At 44.7% G+C, this 23,183-nt stretch overlaps 1 protein-coding gene across 1 annotated transcript in view; it reads right to left on the bottom strand.

Moving 5' to 3' along the window:
• plxnd1 (plexin D1) overlaps positions 1-23,183 on the bottom strand; it is an 82,891-nt gene that overhangs the window by 48,043 nt on the left and 11,665 nt on the right. The window contains exons 3-9 of the mRNA XM_089005386.1: positions 22,486-22,617; positions 19,287-19,387; positions 14,633-14,762; positions 13,653-13,830; positions 13,397-13,505; positions 1,528-1,627; positions 648-746 (exon numbers count right to left, since the gene is read on the bottom strand). Of these exons, the coding sequence (XP_088861512.1) occupies positions 648-746; positions 1,528-1,627; positions 13,397-13,505; positions 13,653-13,830; positions 14,633-14,762; positions 19,287-19,387; positions 22,486-22,617 (849 nt within the window). The remainder of the gene's footprint in view (positions 1-647; positions 747-1,527; positions 1,628-13,396; positions 13,506-13,652; positions 13,831-14,632; positions 14,763-19,286; positions 19,388-22,485; positions 22,618-23,183) is intronic.

Consider the following 23,183-nt stretch of genomic DNA (forward strand, 5'->3'; position numbering starts at 1 on the left):
CTGGATGGATGCATGCCTTGAAGAGCCCGTGATAAGAAGAAAGGAGCGTCAGCGCAGAGCGCCGATGGGTATGTGGAACTGTCGCTGCTTGGAATTGAAGGGGATTTATGTGGGACAGGACATGTGAGACCATCTCTTTTCGTCAATGGATGCTACAGCTGCATGTTTGCTTTCAACATTTAGCTTGTAGTAGACGTGCACATTCCACCATGACGTCCCTGATCCACTGCTGAAAAGGACGCTTTGATCTTCTCCTCATTCATCTAGAACTGCTTCATATCACAAAGAGGGCACAGAAAGTGCTGAAGAATGAATGATTCTCTGTGTCTTTGTGTTGTCATAGTATTTGTTCCTTTGACTTCAACATGGCGCCGCAAAAGTGGCTGCCTTTCCAGCAGCTCATGTATTTTGTTTTTCTACTTCTTTCATTCCTTTCATCTTCCTTCATAACTTTGCTGCTGTGAAATGTAAATTTCTCCAAACTGCGAGACACATAAAGGTAAATCCAATCCAATCCAAAACAGCCAAAACACGTTTTGCTCTGGCAGCGGGTAAAAAAAGCCATGGGTGGCACACTCGCCTTGAGGCAAGACACCATCTGCTTGCGTACGTCAGCTCAGGTCCAGAGTTGGAAGGTGGAACCTTACCTCCCGAACGTTGCTCAAGGAGACGGCAAAGTCCCGGATCGCCCCCGATGGCGAAGGAGGAACCTCGGCGGACAGCAGCCTGGGACAGGAAGCGGCGTCCTGCGGTGAGGCGGCGGGACAGGAAGTGACACAGGTCAGTTAAGAAAGACAATGGCCGGGGAGGGGGTGCGCGCATCCGCTCACCAAAATACTTGTCCTGTTTTTCTGGAGAGGATGGGGAGGAAATGAGAGGGGCAAGTCTCACTTGGAGGGGAAACAACAGGGGCCTCAAATAGAAAAGCGTTGAGGGATTGGAAAAATCAACAGAATCGTCCTGTCCCCTTCAGGATTAAAGCTGGACTTTGAGTTGGAGTCTTTGGTTGTTCCGAATGGATTTCCTGCTTTGAGGTTGAGTAAATGATTTGAGCTGCATATTTTGGGAGACCGAGTCACACACTCTCAAAATATGCGCAAGTTGAGATCCCAATGTTGTTGTCTTTGATATTTTAACACAGGCTACCTGTATCAATCATCGATGCCCGCAATTGTTACAGATGCATCACCACTTTCAAACCATCCATCCATTTTCCAGACCACTTTAACCTCATTAGGGCAGTGGGGGGTGCTGGAGCCTATCCCAGCCGTCTTCGGGCACACGGACACCCTGAACCAGTTGCTAGCCAATCGGCGCGCACACGCAGACAAAGACCATTCGCTCTCACTCTCACACGGCCCCGGGGAGAACATGCATACTCTATACAGAGAGGCTGGAGTGGGATTTGAACTCACGACCTCTGCACTGTGAAGCCACGTGTTCACCACTCGACTACCGGGTCGCCTCGCTTTCAAACAATTGCAGATTTAATACGTCGCACTCCTCAAGGGAGAAGGTGGAACTTACCTCCAGGAGGTCGCGCTTTGTCTCATCTTTGGCGGAGACACATTGGTGCTTTTCTGGGTCCCAGTAGCACTTCCACTTGGTGCTCAGGCAGCTGACGCAGCTGACGGATGGACACGAGGACAGAGGGAAGAGGTCATACTCAAGCAGCCTTGCGTAAAGAGCACCATTTGCACAACCTAGTCATTTCTGCCCCAAACCGAGGCGATTGCGAAAAAAAGGGGGGAAGTGGGGACGAGTCAGGAAGTTCATTCCACGGTGACAACACACGCCATGCCAAAGGTCAATGTGAACAAAAGCAACATTTCACAAACCGTGAAAATGACCATGTGCCATGGAAGTGGGGAGCCTATTTCTTGACAACACCAGGATCAAAGTCAAGGCCCGGGGGCCAAATCTGGCCCGCCACCTCATTTTATTCGGCCCACCAAAGCAAATCAAGCATGTCAGGAGACATGATGCTTGCTAAAGTCAAAACCAAAATTTGAGAGCAGAGGAAACCGTAATCACAATGTGGCCCGCAGAAAAAAATAACATTGACACGCTTGGCTTAGAGCGCGATTGCCGTCCCTTCGTACACGAGGTTTCATGACTCTGTGTCATTTTGTTGTCATAATGTCTTTCTGTTGTCATATTATTTATTTAGTTTTTTTTTGTTCTTTTGACTTCAAGACGGCGCCGCGAGAGTGGCTGCCTTTCCAGCAGCTCATGGATTTTGTTTTTCTATTTTTATTCCTTTCATCACTTTGCTGCTGTGAAATGTAAATTTCTCCACTGCGAGACTAATAAAGGCAAATCCAATGGTTTCATGTTGCCAGGGGCCTGTGGGCTGGGCCTGTTCTGTTTGTCTCCAGTACATGGCGGAGTAGGGCCTAAAATTCTCTACGGCACAAATCTCGCGTGATAGGATGAAAACTACTGATGGTAAAATGAAGCATCACGAAGCAATGAGGCTTTCCATCCAAATGGTTCACTTCTGGGCCGAAGCCTCATGAGGCGTCGTTTGTTCTATTGCGCAATCATGTGGAAAATAAATATCATGACAGAGAGAGTGATTAATATGCTTCCATTGGTTTGCTGGGGTCAAAATGTACGCAAGAGGATCGGGACCAATGAAGACAACAATTAAAGTTGGCAAGACTTTTATCACAGAATTCAGACTTCAAAAGTCAGAATTTTGAGATAAAGATTTTTGCTCGGTAACAGCCAAGCTCTCAAACGCTCACGCATGTCAGCTTGACAATCATGTAAAGCAGGGGTGTCAAAGTCATTTTTTTGCCGCGGGCCACATTGTAGTTATGGTTTCCTCTCGAGGGCCGTTATGAATTTGGGGAACCCATTGGAATGTTTAAATCCCTTCAAATATTACATATAGAGCACACAGCAAATTAATGAATAACTCGTTTTCAAATCTGAAGTCAAGAATAATGACTTTTATTGTGGTTGACATCCAAAAATATGAAATTTTGGCTCAGATTTTAGCAATCATCATGGAATTTAACAAGTTTGATTTGCTTTCGCGGGCCGAAAAAAATTATTTCGCCCGCGGGCCTTGACTTTGATACCTGTGATGTAAAGACATTGATTATGTTTGGCTCTGTACCGGGCACGCCATCTCGGGAGAAAAGTCAACGTGTATGGGGGGGAGAGGAGGTTGGGCATTTATTTTGGAAGAGACACTTTGCATTTGCTCGGTGGATGACACGCGTGGCCCTTTATGGCAGTGGTGTCAAACGTACGTCCCGCGGGCCGGAACCGGCCCCCAACGTGGCTTGATCAGGCCAGCAGGAATTTAAAAGTGGAAAAAATGCATAAACTACATGGAATTCATATTTTTAATGAGCTGAAATTTAAGGATTGTCCACTAGGGGACATAGTGGTGCTGTTTCAATCAACAGAAGAAAACAGCAGTGTTTTTTTTTCAATCGTGGTCTTTCTTTTCAACCGCAGTTTCAACACCCTCATTAGCCAAAATGTCATTGTCCAACGAAGAAATGTACTGTAGATAAGGAGTGTAGTATTTTTAATGAAAAATGGACCATGTCATATTTTTTTACAGAGATGTGTGGAAAACCTTTGTGCTCTGTGTGTTTTTAACAAGTTTTTAACAAGGAATATAATATTCGACGCCACTACGACACCCATCACAGCAAAAAAATATGACGGCTTGCAAGGACAACTGAGAAGAGACAAGGTCGACGAATTGCTGGCGGGGTCTGAGGAAACAGTAGTCAACTTTCACCCAGAGCCAAGAAGTCAGTGAAGCAGCAGTAAAAGCCAGCTATCTAATTGCTAGCGAAATAGCATAAGCATCAAAGCCGTATTCCGACGGTGACTTTGTTAAACGATGCATGTGGAAGGCAGCTGAACTTGTGTGTTGTGTAAAAGGAATGTTCATTAAATGGCATCATTTTCCTAATGTCCCTGGGCTTCTTTACACAAATACTAATGAAAGACATGATATTTTGGTTATTTATAGCATGCATGGTATAATTTTAATGGTCCGGCCCACTTGACAACTACCGAGGCCATATGTGGCCCACCATGGAAAATGAGTTTGACACCCTTGCTTTATAGGCACCACTTCTTAACGGCAAAAATATTCGTGCATGTTTGCCGATATGTCGAGCGTTTCTGTCATCTCTGCTAAAAAGTAAGAAAAGCGCAGCTCGCTTTGTGTCTGATGGGTTTTTATGATGTGCGTCTCAGGCCCCTCCGTGCGTGTGTACGTGCACATTTTGCCTGCAGAAAGAAACAGATGTCCTCACACCAGGAATGAGAGGCATCCAGTAACAGCGACACTCTCACAAGTATTAAAATTGGAAGCACTCAGGTGTGTGTGGGTGTTTGTGTGTGTGTGGGGGGGGGGGGGGGGGGGGGGGGGGGGGGGGGGGAATTGACAACATGCAATCGAAAAGTGTGACTTTGTGCGGACGGGTGTGAGAAGTGATTTGAAGCAGACGACCTTCTTGTGGCTCTTATCAGCTTTGGATTTTCTGTTTTCACACACTACCTTTGTGTACAACTATAACACGTAACTCCCCCCATTCCCCCCTTCACACACACACAAAACGTGCACAATGGAGATGGTCCCAATTTCCTATTTGCAGCTGCAGCTGGGAGCCTTTTGGGAGATGTTTGAGATGTTATCTCAAAGAACTTTTGTTGGGTCAGCGCTCACCACTTGGCTGAGAACTGCTCTTTTCATCATCGGTCCATTTGACTTCATTGTCGCCTATTTTTGATTCGTTCTCAGAGAAAGTGTGATTGTTTCAAAATGCTTCATTTTAGTTGTTGTTTTTTTTTTACAAAGAGTTGATCGTGTGCAAAATGAAAACTTTCGGAAAAGTTATACGCACATGATATTGTCCACGAGTTAAAGGAACACCAACGCCTCTGGACAAGTTGTGTCCATAATTTATAAAATCACTTCAAATGACTTCTACTGAGCGCATTTTACAAAGATTCCACCGCATATACAGTAAAGTCTCGTTATATCGATATCGGATACGATTTCAATACTATTTCTATGCACGCACGGAGAAAATTACATGCAAACAGGGTCAGATATATCGATAGTCCCGGTTATATCGATATTTTTTCGGACTCCCTTGAATATCGATATAACGAGACTTTACTGTAGCTATATTTTACGTTTCAAGACTCTCGCTGAATATTCATTAAGTCTTGTTTTTGAGTTGGTGATGATTCCTGATGTGACATCACGTCAGGAATGCCCCTAACGAGAAAGCAACACACAATGCATTTTGGGTATTTTGTTTGGCCCGAAAACTTCGCGTTGATCCGTGTTGATGGCGAAATTAGAAGGAAAACATAAATAATGTGATGGTGAATCGTTGTGTGTTGCACCAATACTACTATTTGATACTAGTTGACACAAATTTCCAACGGAACTTGGGCGCCATCTTGTGCATTTTCTGGAATGTTACAATGGAGTCCTGACGGCTCGAATTGATATGGAAGGACTTCTTCAATCGATTGCAAACATTTATGCTTTCCTCTTCAGAACTATTTGAATCATATTCATAACTGGATGAGTAAAGTGAAAGCATCTGAAGCCTTTGTTTTGATTCTAGAGCAAGGCAAGAGGTCCTGGCGTGACATCACGAACAAGGGGGCGGGACCTTCTGAAACTTGCCATCTCCGAGGTCATTTTAAAGTAGTTTTGGGACACTTTAACTCATTTTTATTGGTGTTTTGCATTTGACTAAAAATATCAGCCTGTGTTTTGGGTATTTTAGATGCTATAAAACGTTATTCTAACGTCAGTTAGGAAACAAAAAAATCGGTTGTCCTTTAAGGCACAGGTGTTAATTAAAATCAAGCCTCGGGGGCCAAATCTGGCCTGTCACATCATTTTATTCGGCCCTCAAAGTAAATAAAACTTGTGATGTTGCATGATGCGTGCTAAAGTCCCAACTAAAGTATCAAATTATTGTAAAGAAACCACAATAACATTCATTACTATTGACTTTAAATGTGAAAACAACTTATTCATTCATTTGTTGTGTGTTCATATGTACTATATGGAGCAGATGAAACATTCTAATGGCTTCCCCAAATTCAGAACGGCCCCAAAGAGGAAACCGGAACTACAATGTGGCCCGCCGCAAAACATGATTTTGACACCCTTGGTTTATGACGTTGTGAATGTACACTTCAGAGACAACCGTATCCAGGACTGAACTCTAGAGTGTCAGTCATTTTTTGTGGCGAGCCACAGTGTGGTTACGGTTTCCTCTGAGGCCGTTATAAATTTGGGGAAGTTATTAGAAAGTTTCATCCCCTCCACATATTATATCCAGAACACACAACAAATTAACTTATTCACTGCCTGACGATGTGCAAAAATGTGTCCACTCCAGTGCCAGGAGTTTTGTCATTTTCCCTCAAGTTGCAGGACCCACAAAAGATTGAGTTTTAGGACTACATAAACATCCAATTCAGCATCAGAAACCTTAGACTCTCTTGTTTCATCAGAAAAAAAAGTTTATGTCGATTGGTTAGTTGGTTCTGGAGTTATCTGCAGTGAAAGTGGGGGCGGCTGTACAACAGGCAAATGCTGCTCATGGGACGGAAAAACATTGCCAGAGGTCTGACCGGAGCTTGATCCGCATCCCCCCCGCAAGAAAAAAACTAAAACCCAATCAAATTTGGGAATGGCGCTCCAAGTCACGCTTCAATTCCCGAATAAATTCATGAATGAAAATGAATGAGTTAATGAATGAGTTGTCAAATTTGAAGTCAAGAATAATGACTCTTATTGTGGTTGACATGGGGCAATTTTAAATTTTGGTTGAGACTTTAGCAAGCAAAATGGCACCTGACATGCTTGATTTGCTTTCACGGGCCGGATCAAATGAGGTGGCGGGCCAGATTTGGCCCCCAGGCCTTAACTTGGACACTGGTGCCTAGAGGTTAGGCCGCTTACGACGTGGTAAAAATGAGCCCTTATGCACGAATACACAAGTAGGCCTGCACTTTGAGTCTCCCTCTCAGTGAACACAGCCATTAAACACACATCCTCAATCACGTCTCTGTCAGAGAGAAGTGGCTTGGGGAGAAAAGATGCCTTTGACGGGGACAAAGAGCAGCACAAAGTGGGAGTGCACAGACGCCACCGTGCAAGAAAGTGAGAAACAAGAAGGAGGTGCCAAAACCCGACACGCTGACGCTCAAGTAAAACATGGAAGGTGTTTGCTTAAGAAAAGCGAGAGGGGTGGGGGGGTGTTAGTGAGAGATAGAAAGAGTGTGGGAGGGCAGCTTAGGTGGTTGTCCTCGTCGGGGCGCTTGGTGGAATGCTGTGCTCTGGTTACCATTAAATCCACATACGGAAACGGGAGAGGACTCTCTCAGAGAAAACACACACACATACACGCGCACACGCGTAAGCACGCTTGCACACGCAAGCACACGCACACACACGAGCGAACGCACGCACACACACACACACACACACACACACACACACACACACACACACACACACACACACACACACACACACTCACGCACACACACACACACACACACGTAACCTCCACCCACGTTCACATAGCTGCTATTTAATGACTGATGTAGAACCACAGAGGTTTGAAACATTTGCCGCAAATGTCTTTTTGGGACAAAAGTTGTCCACTGTTTATCGTCAAGGTACACCAGTGTCCTCAACTTAAAGGACAACCGACACCATTTTTTTGTTTCCTAACTAACATCAGAAAAACGTTTTATAGCATCTAAAATAGCCAAAAGATGCCGTCTGATATTATTATTCAAGCGCAAAACACCAATAAAAATGACTTAAAGTTGCTCAAAACTGCCACTAATGAGCTCAAAACTGGAGAGATCCAGAAAGTCCCGTCCCCACGTTCGTGATGTTTCTTCAGAATACTCATTCACAAACTGCCTTGCTTCATAATCAAAACAATGGCTTCAGAGAGTTCAGATTCGGAAAAAGATTCTTTCTTATTACTCATCTAGTTATGAATATGATTCAAATAGTTCTGAAGAGGAAAGCATAAATGTTTGCAATCGATTAAACAAGTCCTTCCGTATCGATTAAAGCCGTCTGGACTCCAACGTAGCGCCCAGAAAATGCACAAGATGGCGCACAAACTCCGTTGGAAATGGGCTGATTTGTTCGCTGGTAATTTGTGTAAACTTACACCTTCTTTATGTGTGTTACCGCAATTCGCTGCCAAACGATTCACCATCACGTTATTTATGTAGTTTTCCTTCTAATTTCACAATCAACAGGGTGTTTTCAGATGAAGAAAAGAGAATATGATTCAAATAGTTCTAAAGAGGAAAGCATAAATGTTTGCCATCGATTAAAGAAGTCCTTCCGGATCAATTCGAGCCGTGTAAGCAAAGCGACGAAACTGGTGAAGGACACGACATATGAAGCATATAAGCGACATGAATAAGCAATATAGCATCAACTTAGGTGTTACGTGGCATATAAGGACATTAATAACAAATAATAAGCTACAAGATGTCAACATCAATGCAGATTGTCTAATGGTTTTGCATGCAAAACGGTGTTTAAACATTCAAGATGAAGAGTTACGAACTTACGTATGAATGACAGCGGTATTCCATCGCTAACTCCGGTTATTTCCTTGTTCCAGCAGCTGAATGTTTGTCCGATAGGTTTGCTCCACTATTATGACGATTGCTCTCTTTCACCACTGGAAGCAACTCCGGGGAGCTCCTCAGCTGGCGCTATACTGCTCTGGTCCGTTGGAAATGGCTGGTTTGTCCGCTGGGAAGTTGTGTAAACTTACACCTTCTTTATGCGTGTTACCGCAATTGGCTGCCACACAACGATTCACCATCACGTTATTTATGTAGTTTTCCTTCTAATTTCGCGATCAACATGGTGTTTTCAGGCGAAACAAAGTACCCAAAATCCACTGTGTGTCGCTTTTTCGGTCAGGGGTGTTCCCTCAGTGACCTCACTCCGGCATCGTCATCAACTCAAAAACAAGACTTCATGAATATTCAGCGCAGTTTAAAACGTAAAATGTAGCTATATGCAGTGGAATCTTTGTTGTAAAAGGCGGTCAGTAAAAGTCATTTGAAGTGATTTTACAAATTATGGATACAACTTGTCCAGAGGTGTCGGTTGTCCTTTAAGGATCGCAACCATGCGGACACACACACACACACACACACACACACACACACACACACACACACACACACACACACACACACACACACACACACACACACACACACACACACACACACACACACACACACACACACACACATGTGCACACGCACACACACACAGACACACACACATATACGCACACACATAGTTGCTTTCTTAGAAAATAAAGTTGTCTGGAGAAAAAGCATCTCCGATCGCTTTTGCAGCCTTCATGGAAAAGTTCCTCTGCTGGGCCCAAAGGATTTTGCAGTGTGGAGGAAGTTTGCGGTGAACATGGCTAAAAACTTGCTTTTGTTTTCTTTCTTTTTTTTAATTACTTTTTATATACCCCTCTCCCCACCACCACCACCACCACCACCACCCCACAGCGCAGTATCAATGTGAGCGTGACAGGCAAATGCGAGATGTTGGAAAGCCTTCTGAACTCAGCCTTGCAGTCCAAACGCTGCTAAAAAAGGGGGTGGGGGACTTTCCCACAACCGTTGTTGACAGTGGCAACGTTGTTTTTATTTTTTGTCCGTTTCCACTGCGACTGGAGTTCAGAGTGAAAATCAAACATCACAGCGCCACTGAGAGGAACAAACCGCGCAGGCCCGTTTGTGTATTTAACTTGGACGCGATTGGGCTGATTTGGGTTGGCCAAACTTTAGTGTGGGGCCAAAGGAGAGTTTGGAAGAAAGTCTTCAACTTTACGATCTCGTGCATGTGCACTTTTGAGACAAACATGCGGAGACTTTCACAGGTGGACAATTGTATGCTTTGCGGAAGAACTTTGCCCATCTGGCCCATAAAGATGTGACCAAGACCAATATTAGCAGCAAAAATGGGAAACTAAAATATTTCGATGAGAAGGTTTCTTCAGCTGTCATCTGTACTTCTTTGAAGGTGTCGGACGTTTCACTTCTTATCCAAGAGGCTTCGTCAGCGAATTAAAATTTTACTGGTAGTTTTGGCCCTATATATATATCCCTACTGTCCAGGCGTGGCGGCGCCAGACTCTGTTATGATAGGTCCCTGCTTTAAGTACCCTGATTACTTCTATTGTCCTGCCTGTTTATGAGGTCTACGACTGGCCTGACTGCCCCATTTGCTCTGGTATCACCTCATCAGCATAACTAATCCTATGTTGCCTAAGAAATCTGTTGTAGGAATGATCCAAACCTCACCTCACCATGGCGATTTAGCGAAGGGTTTGCTGTTTTATGAAAATAGATTCTTTTACTCCCCTTTCAAACCATCTATTTTCTTTCGCTAAGAATTTAACCTCAAAATAAAATATTGTTAATCAAGAAAACATATAATTCTTTGGAAAAATTCAATTTCCCCATTGTGGGAGGAATAAAGGTTTTCTGATTCTGATTCTGATTCGAAGCCAAAGAAAGCGAACAAAAATAAATTATGATTTGGGGGAAAATGCCCCTTGGTTTTGTCAGTCCATTTCGATGGCGCGTGAGATTTCCAGTTTGTAGGTTTGATGGATTCATTTCAGTCTTGCTCCAAAGAGGTGGAATGATTTTAGTTGCCTAAAAAAAAGATGGACAGCATCTGAAATCGCACAATGAAGGCGATTGCTTGCCACAAAAGGAGCGCAGATTGGCCACAAGTGGGTCACGCTAACATATTTCCCAACCCAAAACGCCTTGAGGTGACAAAAACGTGATCGAACGGAGCGGCGCGTCGGCTTGGTCAGGCAACGCCCATCCTGCGAGAGTGGCGCCTGGCTCATTATCACCTTTGCCGCAAACTGTCGTCACGCGCGCAAATTGGGTGGAGGCTCGCACGCATCCACCTGCGCCTGTCGCGCCTTGGCAGCTTCGCGCCATCTTCAAAAAGCCCTTGCGATCTCGGCCGTCGCGGCCCCAAACGCACCCATCGGATAAATCACATTCTGGGGTGGGGGAGGGGGCTTGATGGCCTCCAGATAGGAGAAAGCCTTTTTGTTACCAAAAAACAAAGATCCAGCCCGAGCGGCCAGACAGAAATCTCCAATTTCCTTTGGCTTAGCGCGACAGCATATTAACTTGCTGCCATTACCAAATGTATTCAAAAATTGAAAGGTGCGACGTGGAGAGCCATTGCCAAATTTGTTCGGGTTTTGTTTTTGTCTTGCGGGAGTGCCGATAAAGCGCTGTGGCAACGTTTTTTTCCCTTCCACGAGGGGGCAATATTAGCCTTTTGTCAATGTTAGTGCTTTGTTACAGCTTCAGCTATTATTAAAGGACAACCGACACCATTTTATTGTTTCCTAACTGACATCAGAAAAACGTTTTATAGCATCTAAAGTACCCAAAATACGCAGGCTGATATTTTTAGTCAAATGCAAAACACCAATAAAAATGACTTCAAGTTGCCCAAAACTGCCACTAATGAGCTCAAAACTGGAGAGATTCAGAAAGTCCCGCCCCTTTGTCCGTGACGTCACGCGTCAGGATACTCCATCACAAACTGCCTTGCTCCAGAATCAAAACAATGGCTTCAAAGAGTTCAGATTCGGAGAAGATGCTTTCTTATTACTCATCTAGTTATGAATATGATTCAAATAGTTCTGAAGAGGAAAGCATAAATGTTTGCAATCGATTAAACAAGTCCTTCCGTATCGATTAAAGCCGTCTGGACTCCAACGTAGCGCCCAGAAAATGCACAAGATGGCGCACAAACTCCGTTGGAAATGGGCTGATTTGTTCGCTGGTAATTTGTGTAAACTTACACCTTCTTTATGTGTGTTACCGCAATTGGCTGCCAAACGATTCACCATCACGTTATTTATGTAGTTTTCCTTCTAATTTCACAATCAACACGGTGTTTTCAGATGAAAAAAAGAACCCAAAATACATTGTGACGCTTTCTCGGTCAGGGGCGTTCCCTCCGTGACGTCGCCTAGGGCATCGTCATCAACTCAAAAACAAGACTTCCTGAATATTCAGCGCGAGTCTTAAAACGTAAAATATAGCTACATGCGGTGGAATCTTTGTCAAATGCGCTCAGTAGAAGTCATTTGAAGTGATTTTACAAATTATGGACGCAACTTGTCTAACACTACATGTATTGTATGGTATTTTGTACAGCCGCTCCCATTTCAATCAAATATTTCCAGACCCATATAACTTAGCAATTAACTTTTTTTCTGATGAAAAAACAGAGTTTAAGGTTTCTAACGCTGTCTTGAATGTTTATGTAGTCCTAAAACTCAATACGTATTCTGTGTAGATGTGTTAAGTTCATACTGTCTCCTTGGTATCTAATTTGTGACTGATGCTTTTATTACAGACAGTGGCGTTATTGGATGTTTAATTCCCTGCCGTGCCTTTAAAAAAAAATCAATATTCTGTGGGTCCTGCAATTTGAGTGAAAAAGACAAATACACTGGGACTGGAGTGGACACATTTTTGCACATCGTCTGGCAGTGAATGAGTTAATCGTGCCTTTGATCCTGCATCGGGAAAACTTCAGCCCCCCACCACCCACCCCAGCAGAACATGACGGTACTCCAGTCAAACCTTAGTTTTCAATCATAATCAGTTTCAGAAACCTGATCGAAAACAGATTTGTTTGAAAACCAAAAGAGCACTTCCCATTATAATCAATGTAAAAATTTGTAATCTGTTCCAAGTCTAGAAAACTTTTTTAAAGCACTTTTAAACTTTTTATTTATACAGTAAAGTCTCGTTATATCGATATTCAAGGGAGTCCGAAAAAATATCGATATAACCGGGACTATCGATATATCCGACCCTGTTTGCATGTAATTTTCTCCGTACGTGCATAGAAATAGTATCGATATAACCGGGACTATCGATATATCCGATATCGATATAACGAGACTTTACATATATTATTTTACAGCATTTGCAGAGATCTCAGCCTATCGCGCCTGCTTCTTAGTAGAAAAAAATTGATTCAACAATACTAATGCGTCAGTCACAAAGAGACGTGACATGAGGAAGTGACGTATGTGTAAGCGAAGGGGAGTCAAGTGGTGCACTCAGTTTGCTCAAGAAAACATTTTTGGTTGTAAACCGAGGCCATAAAAAAACCAAAATGTGGTCCAAAACCAAATTGGTTGAGAACCGAGACCTTCGAAAACCCTTTGACTGAATTTAACCACCAAAGCCCAGATAGGAAACATGGAAAGGCCTTTGAACTAGCCGGCCGACGTTCGGTGCGACTCACGAGGTTTGGGGGTTTATCGTTCCGGTCCGCCCACAATCGTAGAGGACGAAGCTTCCGGACACCACGGATGTGCCGTTCACCTTGATCGCCACTGACACCGCCAGATGATCTGCCAAAATAAAAGCAGGCGGAAAATTTGTCAGGCAGAGTCAAAGTCCAAGCGTGCCTCCAATTTGGAAACGGCTCCTTCTCGTTAGGGTAGCGGGCGCGCAGGCAGAGCAACAAACAGACACATCAACGCAGACGCAGGCCTTACCTGCGCCCGGGAGGATGGGGAGGTAGCGGTGCAGGGCGAGGAGGGGGCAGGTCTGGATCTGGGCGGGGCCGCGGCCCAGGTGCAAGGTGGCGGCCGTTCGCAGGCCCGGCCCATATTCGCACTCCACCCGGAAGCCCACCAGGTCGGGAACGATGCCGTTGATAAGGATGCCCACGTCCTGAGGTGTAAACGCACAGCCGTGAGCTTCAACAGTTTTTTTAAGCGCCCGGCGTAGTCCAAACTAGTGCCAGGACTTGAACGGTGAATAAATGGCAAGCTGCCATTTTTTTTCCAGATGGAAATTGTAGAACGCGATGCGATGACGTTGAACAGGCAGAACGGGAGAAACACAAGACCTCTCTGACGCCAGGCCATTTTGAGCAAAGTGATGTCAACGTGGGAAAAATGGAGAGGAAATGTTCCAAGGCCGCACAAATTCAAACGGAATGCCATCACAAACACAGTCGTAAAAAAATGTGTCTTTAAAAGCTCTCCTATTGTTCAGGGCCATGAAATCATTTTCCTACAAACTCCCCCTCACCGCTCTGACTTCCTGCCTGCCGCTTCCTGTTTGAGCTGCACTTCCTGCGGCTGCGGTTGGGTTTCGCGCTCCACATCACGGGCTAATCCGCACGCAACAAAGCGACTCGTGACACGTCGTGTCTCATCATGGGATGGAACGGCTGCCATTCCATTCGGATAAGGCTGCGTGTCGCCATTTGCATTTTTCCTTACACCCCCGATAATAACGAGCGTGTGCTGATGGATTTAGCCGAGAAATCGTGCAAAAAAATTAGCTTGCCCGACTAAAGATTCCCATGAATTTTCCCCACTAATTTTTTTGGCTTTGCTGTCATTTTCATCTCTGAATTTCCAAATCCGGGGATGGAAAATTAGCAAAGCAACTCAGATTGGTATTGCGGCGCTGACCAAGATCAAGCACGTTGAAAGCTTGATCCCAAAAAAGTGATTGAGCCCACCTTGATGTCTGCAGCGAGGCTGATCTCTGGGGGCGTCAAGGTCATGGAAGGACACTGGTGGGGGCCTTCACTCATGGCAATCCAGGCACGCGCCAAGCGGCCCTGGGCGCACTCCTTCTGCGTGTCGCACCTGGACAAAGAGGTGGAGCTAAGTCGGCTGAGCGCACGGAGCTCAGGGGACGAATGGACGGCCAAAGTGGCCATTTTGTCATCGGACAGCACCGTTGCTCGTTTGATGAGCTTGCGTGACCCACCCCGCCCAAGCGCATCGGAAGCAGTCGCTAATTGAGATGGAGCGGCTCATCGCATCGATTCTGAGCGCTGACCCCCACCGCTGGAAATGCATCGAGTGCGCCCGTGATACTCGTAGCTCACCTGTCACGTTGCCGCGACAACCTTGACTTTGGGTCACATCACAAGGATCGCTATGGTAACCCCTGCTGGAGGCACCGCCAGACAAGCCGGCACGAAATCCAGGGAAATTAGCTATTCTTGAAGTAATTGGACACTCCCCGCCCCTCGCCATTTCGCCAAACGTGCCCACAATGCCTGTCTGTGAACAAATGCCTCGTACGGAGGAGGCATTCGTTCGTGTTGAGTCTCGCCGGAGGCGATGGCGGGGGGCTGAGAACGGCCACGAGGTCAGCCGCTGTGATAAAAATAGCACCAAATGGCCCTGAAAGCCACAAAAGAAAAAAATCCCCCCCGCATGAATAATCTCCCAAATTCCAAGTGCTGTTTTCTGCAAATGCAGCAGTCATACTTGAACACACGGTCGGTGATGTGTTGAACTGTGTTCAGCGCCACTCATCACACGCCTTACCACCTATCATTGACGCAAAACAAGAAAAGAAATTACGGCTGCTTGTTTCGAATCCCTCTACGCACTCAGAGACAATCAAAGTACCAGGGCCACCTACTGGAATGGGTGTGGAAGTATGCTTGAGTCCCCCTACCAGGGCTGCTTTGAATTCCCCCTTTGCTGTCCAAGGGGGGCGTCATAAAAGCTCTCCAACACGGGTATCAAAGTCAAGGACTGGGGGCCAAATCTGGCCCGCCACATCATTTTATTCGGCCCAGGAAAGCAAATCAAGCATGTCAAGTGCCATGATGCCTGCTAAAGTCCAAAGCAAAATGTCAAATTGTCCCATGTAAACCACAATCAGAGTCATATTTCTTGACTTTAAATTTGAAATCATTAATTTGTTGGGCGCTCTTGATGTAATATGTGGAGGGGATGAAACATTCTAATCAAATTCATAACACCCCCCCCCCCTCCCCGATAGGAAACCGTAACCACGGCCCGCGGCAAAAAAATGACTTTGACACCACTGCTCTACAACAATGAAATGCATACACATTGACGGATTGTTTAGATTTTTATATAAATGAGAGAAAAAAAACATGAACACATACGGGATTGCGGTTACAGACCGCTGAAGCTGCAAAAGGACATAACTAACTGATGGAATCGATTCCTGGATGATTTCCGCTTCTTGTTGGTCCAATAAGTCACTCAATGCACAAGCCGACACGCAAGCTAAGCAAATCCTAAAGGCGTGTACTTTAAACCTCCATTTCAAATAAAAACAGTTAACATATGCAGCTAAAATAGAACCTGCGAAAACTCATCCCCACTCTCACGCCAGTGTGTATGTGTGTGTGTGTGTGTGTGCGTTAGATAAGGTGTGAAGCGACTGAGACGGCTAAACAGCGCCGCAAGCTAGCTGGCACCCCCCCCCCCCCCCCCCCCCCCCGATAAGGCCAGATGATTCCAATCAAGAAATTGAAGTGCTCTCTGAAACATGAAATATTGGATCAAGGAGTGAGCGTTATCTCCGGCGGGGATCCCTCGCCAGACAACAACGCTTCTCGGGCGAGTCAACCGCAGCGGGCAAAAAATCAAGCAGAAACACAGAGACGGCGGCGGGGGCCCCATTCCGCATGGCCCGAGCGGTATGTAAAGAGTGCATCAAAAGCGCTACGGTGACATCAGCTAACAGAGCGGCGGCGATGCACACGCACTCTGACATTCGCTTGTCAAAAGAGCCAGTGTGCACACCCCGCCACCATCGGCACAATCTACGCGCCTTTGTCAGCGGCGGGGGAGGGGGAAACGAAGTCTGCGGCCAAATTCTGGAAGCGATTGGAAAATCGGAGCGGGCTCAAGACAGAGCCAGAACAAGAACTTGAGCCAAGGAGAGAATCACAATGCGGCAGGCGAAGCGAGAAAGGGACGACAGATAGACCGAGAAGGAGAGGAGACAAGGAGATGACAGGCCGGCGCCACAAAAGTCACTCGCTCATCCGATTTGCTGTCATCACGCCGGCGAGCGACGCTTGCTGTTTGACTCTCGTCCTCGCACGTTGCTGGAGTGCGAGCTGGCTTCATACCTGTCAACCTGTACATTTTTGCCGTACAAAGTATGTTTCTTATGCATTTTAAGACGTGTACGACGCACAAGAAAATCTGTACGGAAAAACGCAAATTTATCACGAAATGGCAAATCAATCAAGTCAAACGAATTCGCCACGGTAGCCTCTATCTCGGTATCGTTTTTTTTTGTGGCAAACGAAGCGAACGGTTTGATGCTACATGCGTGTGCCACCTGGGGATTTCCCATTGTATAATTTCGTTCACCCGTGAACAAAGAAAAAGCAGAGCAGTAGGCCTACATTACAACATAGTTTTAAATTTTCTTTGAATGCAATCAAGTCGCAATTGCCAAACCTGAATTAAAACGGCATAAGTTAAATGGAAGAAGCAAGCATCACAGAGAGTGGGAGCAAATGTCAGGACGATACGAGGGACTGATACAAGCTTCGAAGAAAGGTATGCAATATTCGTATTGTGTTGCTTGCAAAAAAGACGTGAAAGTAGCTGCCTCCGGTTTCTATGATTTAAAGACGCATTTTGATACAAAGAGCCACGCCAAAAACAGAAGTCTGGAAAACATATCGATCAATGGATGTTCATTTTGCTCCTAAAAAGAACCGGAAGACTCCTCAACAGCTGCAGAAGTGATGTTTTGCCATTTCATCGCAGAGCACAACATACCTCCAACATTTGCCGATCACTTCACAATGCTGATGAAAAACATGTTTCCCAGTCACAAGGCTGCAAAGGTTTGTATTTTATGTCCCTGTTAAGTAGTCTGTGCTCATGTCAGCAAAGAAGGGAACAGTGGCAGACAATAGAGAACACTGTAGTAATTAAAGGACAACCGACACCATTTTTTTGTTTCCTGACATCAGAAAAACGTTTTATGGCATCTAAAATACCCAAAACACGCAGGCTGATATTTTTAGTCAAATGAAAAACACCAATAAAAATGACTGAAAGTCTCCCAAAACTACTTCATTTTCAGTCACGCCAAGACGTCTTGCCTTGCTCGAGAATCAAAACAATGGCTTCAGATTCGGAGATCATGCTTTCTTGTTACTCATCCAGTTATGAATATGATTCAAATAGTTCTGAAGAGGAAAGCATAAATGTTTGTAATCGATTAAAGAAGTCTTTCCGGGTCATTTTGAGGCGTCAAGACTGATGTGTTGCACCCAGAACATGCAGAAGATGGCGCCCAAGCTCCATTGGAAATGGGCTGATTTGTCTGCTGGGAATTTGTTTCACCGAATATCAAATAGTTGTCTTGGTACAACACACAACGATTCACCATTGCGTTATTTATGTGTTTTCCTTCTAATTTGGCTATCAACACAGATCAACACGAAGTTTTCAGACCAAACAAGGTACCCAAAATGCATTGTGTGTCGCTTTTTCGGTCAGGGGCGTTCCTGTCGTGACGTGACGTCAGGAATTGTCACCAACTCAAAAACAAGACTTCCTGAATATTCAGCGCGAGTCTTAAAACGTAAAATATAGCAATATGCCGTGGAATCTTTGTAAAATATGCTCAGTACAAGTCATTTAAAGTGATTTTACAAATTATGGACACAACCTGTCCGGAGGCGTCGGTTGTCCTTTAAGCAACACTTGTAATTTCATCATTTATTAAGAATATATACAGAAATATAATAAAACACATGTACAATATAACATGTTAAACTACATAAATAAACACGTTTGAAAAAAATGGCTTAAGATTATTTTGTATTTTGTGAGGGAAAATACGACAGTTTGTAAGGGCATGGAGCCGTGGAGGTTGACAGGTGTGGTGAAATTACCAAGTAACAGCGACTTACAACGGTTTGGGGAATGGCGAGTTAAATATCACAGGGGACAACCGAGCGTCGCATTTGTTGAATCCAGAAATGTGATTGATGCAATCGGTCAGACCAAGCGAATTAGGCTACATCTCTAGAAGCAAACGATTCCAATCAAAAGGAATTCAACTCAAAACTGGGAAGTGTAAAAAAAGTTGAATGGTGGGGCTTTAGCGACCCGTCAGAACCTTTTGCCTCGAATGCAGAAAACCAGGGACACGTTGAACTCCCATCAGTGGTTGACCAGCTTCAATTACTACAAGGATTCGACGACGACTCAACCAAAAGAACCGAAACCAACACTCAAACAACTCCAGTCCTTATGGGCCACTTGGCTAACTCAGGACCAAGACAACATGCTGCCGTCAATGGGACAACCAATTCTGCCGTGAACCAGAAAATTCAGAAGGAGAGCGTCCGACAATCTTACCTATTCTCCAAAGTGCACCATCCGCAGTGGGCGTCGCCTGCTCCCAAACACTCGCCGCAGCTCGTCCACTGCTCGCACTGGGCCACTTTGACCCGCAGCATCTGCTCAATCAGAAAGCAAAGAAATAAAAAACTCAAAAGTTACCGACTGCACCATTGTCACTTCTCCCAAAAATAAAGAAACCTTTAGCCTAATTTCACCGCCAACTACACAAGATGAACATCGTAGAGCTATCTTTTCGATATCTGAAGCAAACGGCAAGAAATAAAAAAACAAAAATCCCTATTTGTTGACACTTGGTAAATGTACCAAACGGTCATGTGCCGTAGCGCTGTCAAGTGCAAGCAGAAAATTCTAATTTGTCTGACGGTGTACGATTTGAAATAGCGTTTGGATTGGATTGGATTTCGTATTTGACAAAACAACATCAAGTGGACACTCATTTCTTTTTGGCAGTTAGGGGGGCATTTACTAGTCCTCACTTTGTTGATATCCAGTGGAGGGCTGGGCATTCGACATTGAGGCCTTCAGTAGTGCTACGTCTGAATCAATCCAACCCGTCATAACAATTTTATGAAGATACAACCTTGACTGCAGCTGCGACTGCGCCTCATCTAAAAAGTGTGGTGTGACTGACTACAAGTCCACTAGAAGGAAATAAGGCCTGCGAGAAGGAAGGCCTTGGCGTCGCCAACTCCAAATCAAATTAAAGTAACAGTTTTATTAACACTTATTTGATGCGAGTGAGCCTGCAGAACTGATTGTGAAGGCGTCCAGGTCGATTTCGGACCCTGGTCACAAATCCTGGCTGAAATAATGATAATAATAATACCGTATATTTAATTTGTAAACACCTTTCAAAACTCTCAAGGACACTTTACAGTCACGGGATAAGAACTTTTTGTGTGTGTGTGTGTGTGTGTGTGTGTGTGTGTGTGTGTGTGTGTGTGTGTGTGTGTGTGTGTGTGTGTGTGTGTGTGTGTGTGTGTGTGTGTGTGTGTGCGGGTGAGCAACGGCAGCCATTCGCGCCAGCGTTCACTCTACCCGGAAGTAACACAGAGCAAAGCACCCAAGGACACTTTACAATCAAAACAAAAACATCAGAACAATAAAACCATAACTCTCGACTCCAACCAAACATGAAAGTAAGGATAACAGCTACGCTTGCACAATTTCAAGTTCGAATACGTCACTCATAAAATAATTACGCAAGAGAAAGTACCAAAGGAGCTTCATGTTGAGGGAAATAAATATATTTAGTTAGCCATTTTAATTCAGAGGAACTTTATGAAATGTGATCTGAAGATGCTGCATTTAAAGAGAATGAAAGAGAATGAAAGAGATGCCAATTCCACGGTAAGATCAGAGCATTGTCATCAAATGGTGAGTATAGTTTTTGCTTTTTTAAATGTTGCTGTGCCGATGACCATTTTGTGTTTGGGAGCCTTTTACTGAGCGAGTTGCTTGTTCTGTAGCCACAAAGGGACATAAGTCTTGTTGTGCCGGTCCCAAGGCCGGAAAAATACAGAGGGTTGTGTCAGGAAGGGCATCTGACGTAAGAGCTTGGCCAAAACAAACATGCAGATCAAACATCTAAAGATGGAGGACATTGATTTGCTGTGGCGACCCCGTCAAGGGAAAAGACCAAAGGAAAAGAAGATATAAATAATAAAAGAGCTGATTAATCTAAACTGTGAATGTGATTTTAGACAGATTGTTTTTTTGTGGTGGTATTTGAAGGTGGTAAGAGAGTCAATATTTCGGATGTTTGGTGGAAGTGAGTTCCAGAGTTTGGGGGCAGAGCGGCTGAAAGCTCTGCACCCCATCCCGTTGAGATGGGCAGAGGGCACACAGTGGAGAAAGGATGAGGATCTGAGACCCGAGAGGGAACAGAAATTTGAAGGTCAGACAGATAGCGGGGGACAAGGTTATACATGGCTACAAATGTATATAGAAGTAATATGATCAGTTTTAAATGCTGGACACATTCACTGCCAGACAAAATGCAAAAATGTGTCCACTCCAGTGCCAGGGTTTTTGTCATTTTCACTCAAATTGCAGGACCCACAGAATATTGAGCTTTAGAAGTAGATAAACATTCAAAGCAGCGTAAGAAACCTTAGACTCTCTTCTTTCATTAGAAAAAAAAAGAGTTATTTCCCAAGTTATATGGGTCTGGAGTTATCTGAGCTTCAAATGGGGGCGGCTGTCCAAAAACAATACATACATATTGGTTTTGTTGGTGCTTTAACAACAGCTGAAGCTGTAACAAACCGCTAACATGGATAAACGGCAAATGCTGCCCCCTTGTGGGACAGAAAATCATTGCCAGAGGTCTGACCAGCGCTTTATCGGCGCCCCGCGCAAGAAAAACCAAAACCCATACAAATTCGGGAATGGCACTCCACGTCACACTTTTCAATTTCAGAAAAAAAATTGGGAATGGCAACTAATGATTTAAATACGGAAACAGACAACAGGCGAAAGAAAAGCAATGAAAGACAATTTGGAAGTAGTTCAGAACAATTGATGGACAAAATAAAATCCACATCAGTCTGTGATGCAGATATTTTGAGGCCAGTAGAGAAGGCCTTGCAGGCCCTGACGCTCCACCACTGTTGATATCTAATTCAAAGAATGTTTGACAAGACTTTGTAGGTGTGCAACAAAAACGTTCCATTTGGAATGTGAAAGTCCAAATAGGGCTGCGCACACATGAAAGCGGCTGTTGCGCCCAGTGCCAGACACGAGCCCCAGCAAGCCTCGGGCGCGACGCTAACCACAGGACACACACACACAATACGTCCACTTGTTGCAAAAACAACCCAAGGTGCTGTGTTGGTGCGACTTTTTTGGAAGGTGCATGCTTTCGTGTTGTGTGTAAGTGAATCGTTGGTGTCCAAACTATGACCCGGGGGCCGTTTGGGGCGTGCTATATATTTTTTTTATCAGACTGAAAGACAAACATAGATAGCTAGCTATATAGCTCTATAGCTAGATATATGTTATTTTTGTCACCTCCAGCAACGAGACGCAGTTTCACCGCTCTGAATGACCCTCGAGGGCAATTGTAATTACGAGGTGGCCCCTTGACGAAAAAGGAATCGGGGAGCGCCGCGATCATTGTCCAGCAGAAACAATTTTGAGCTCACTGAGCCCGAGCCTTCGAAGGAGAGGAAACACAGAACGGTCGTCTTACGTGGTGGGAGGTCATGACGTAAAGATAGGTCCTGTCATTGGGATCAAAGGTCATGATGTGGTGGACGGGTTCGCTGGCCGGCAGCTTCAGGGTCCGATGACTGACCGACGTCATGTTTGGAGTGAGAGTCACCTGTGAAAGAGAAAGGGTGTGGGATCCCCGTTAGGGTACATTAGATGCTATAAAACGTTTTTCTGATGTCAGTTAGGAAACAAAAAAATGGTGTCGGTTGTCCTTTAAGGATGTGCATATAAAATCGTTCTATCAGAGCCAATCCCAGACGTCTTTGAGCAGCAGGCGGGGGACACCCTGAACCAATTGTCAGTCAATCGCAAGGCACACACAGACAAACAACAATGCTCACACTCCCATTGAGGGACGATTTGTAGTGACCAATAAAACTGCCATGCCACATCAAAATTATTATGTTGACACTACAACGCGTATTTTAGTCTTCCTGATGAGTCTGTTTCTTAGTAGCTGATAGCATGCGGTTATTTCAAACTGGTTAGTGACACAAAAATTTGTGGTGCCTCTCTGTTGGATTGGATTGGATTGGATTGGATTGGATTGGATTGGATTTGCCTTTATTAGTCTCGCAGTGGAGACATTTACATTTCACAGCAGCAAAGTTATGAAAGAAATGCTAACACAAGAGTTAGAGTAAGAGTTGCTAACACAGCTGGGTACCATACAAG

The sequence above is a fragment of the Hippocampus bargibanti genome, linkage group LG01, assembly GCF_051943395.1.
Source record: "Hippocampus bargibanti isolate YZ-2025 linkage group LG01, ASM5194339v1, whole genome shotgun sequence".
Lineage (NCBI taxonomy): Eukaryota > Metazoa > Chordata > Actinopteri > Syngnathiformes > Syngnathidae > Hippocampus > Hippocampus bargibanti.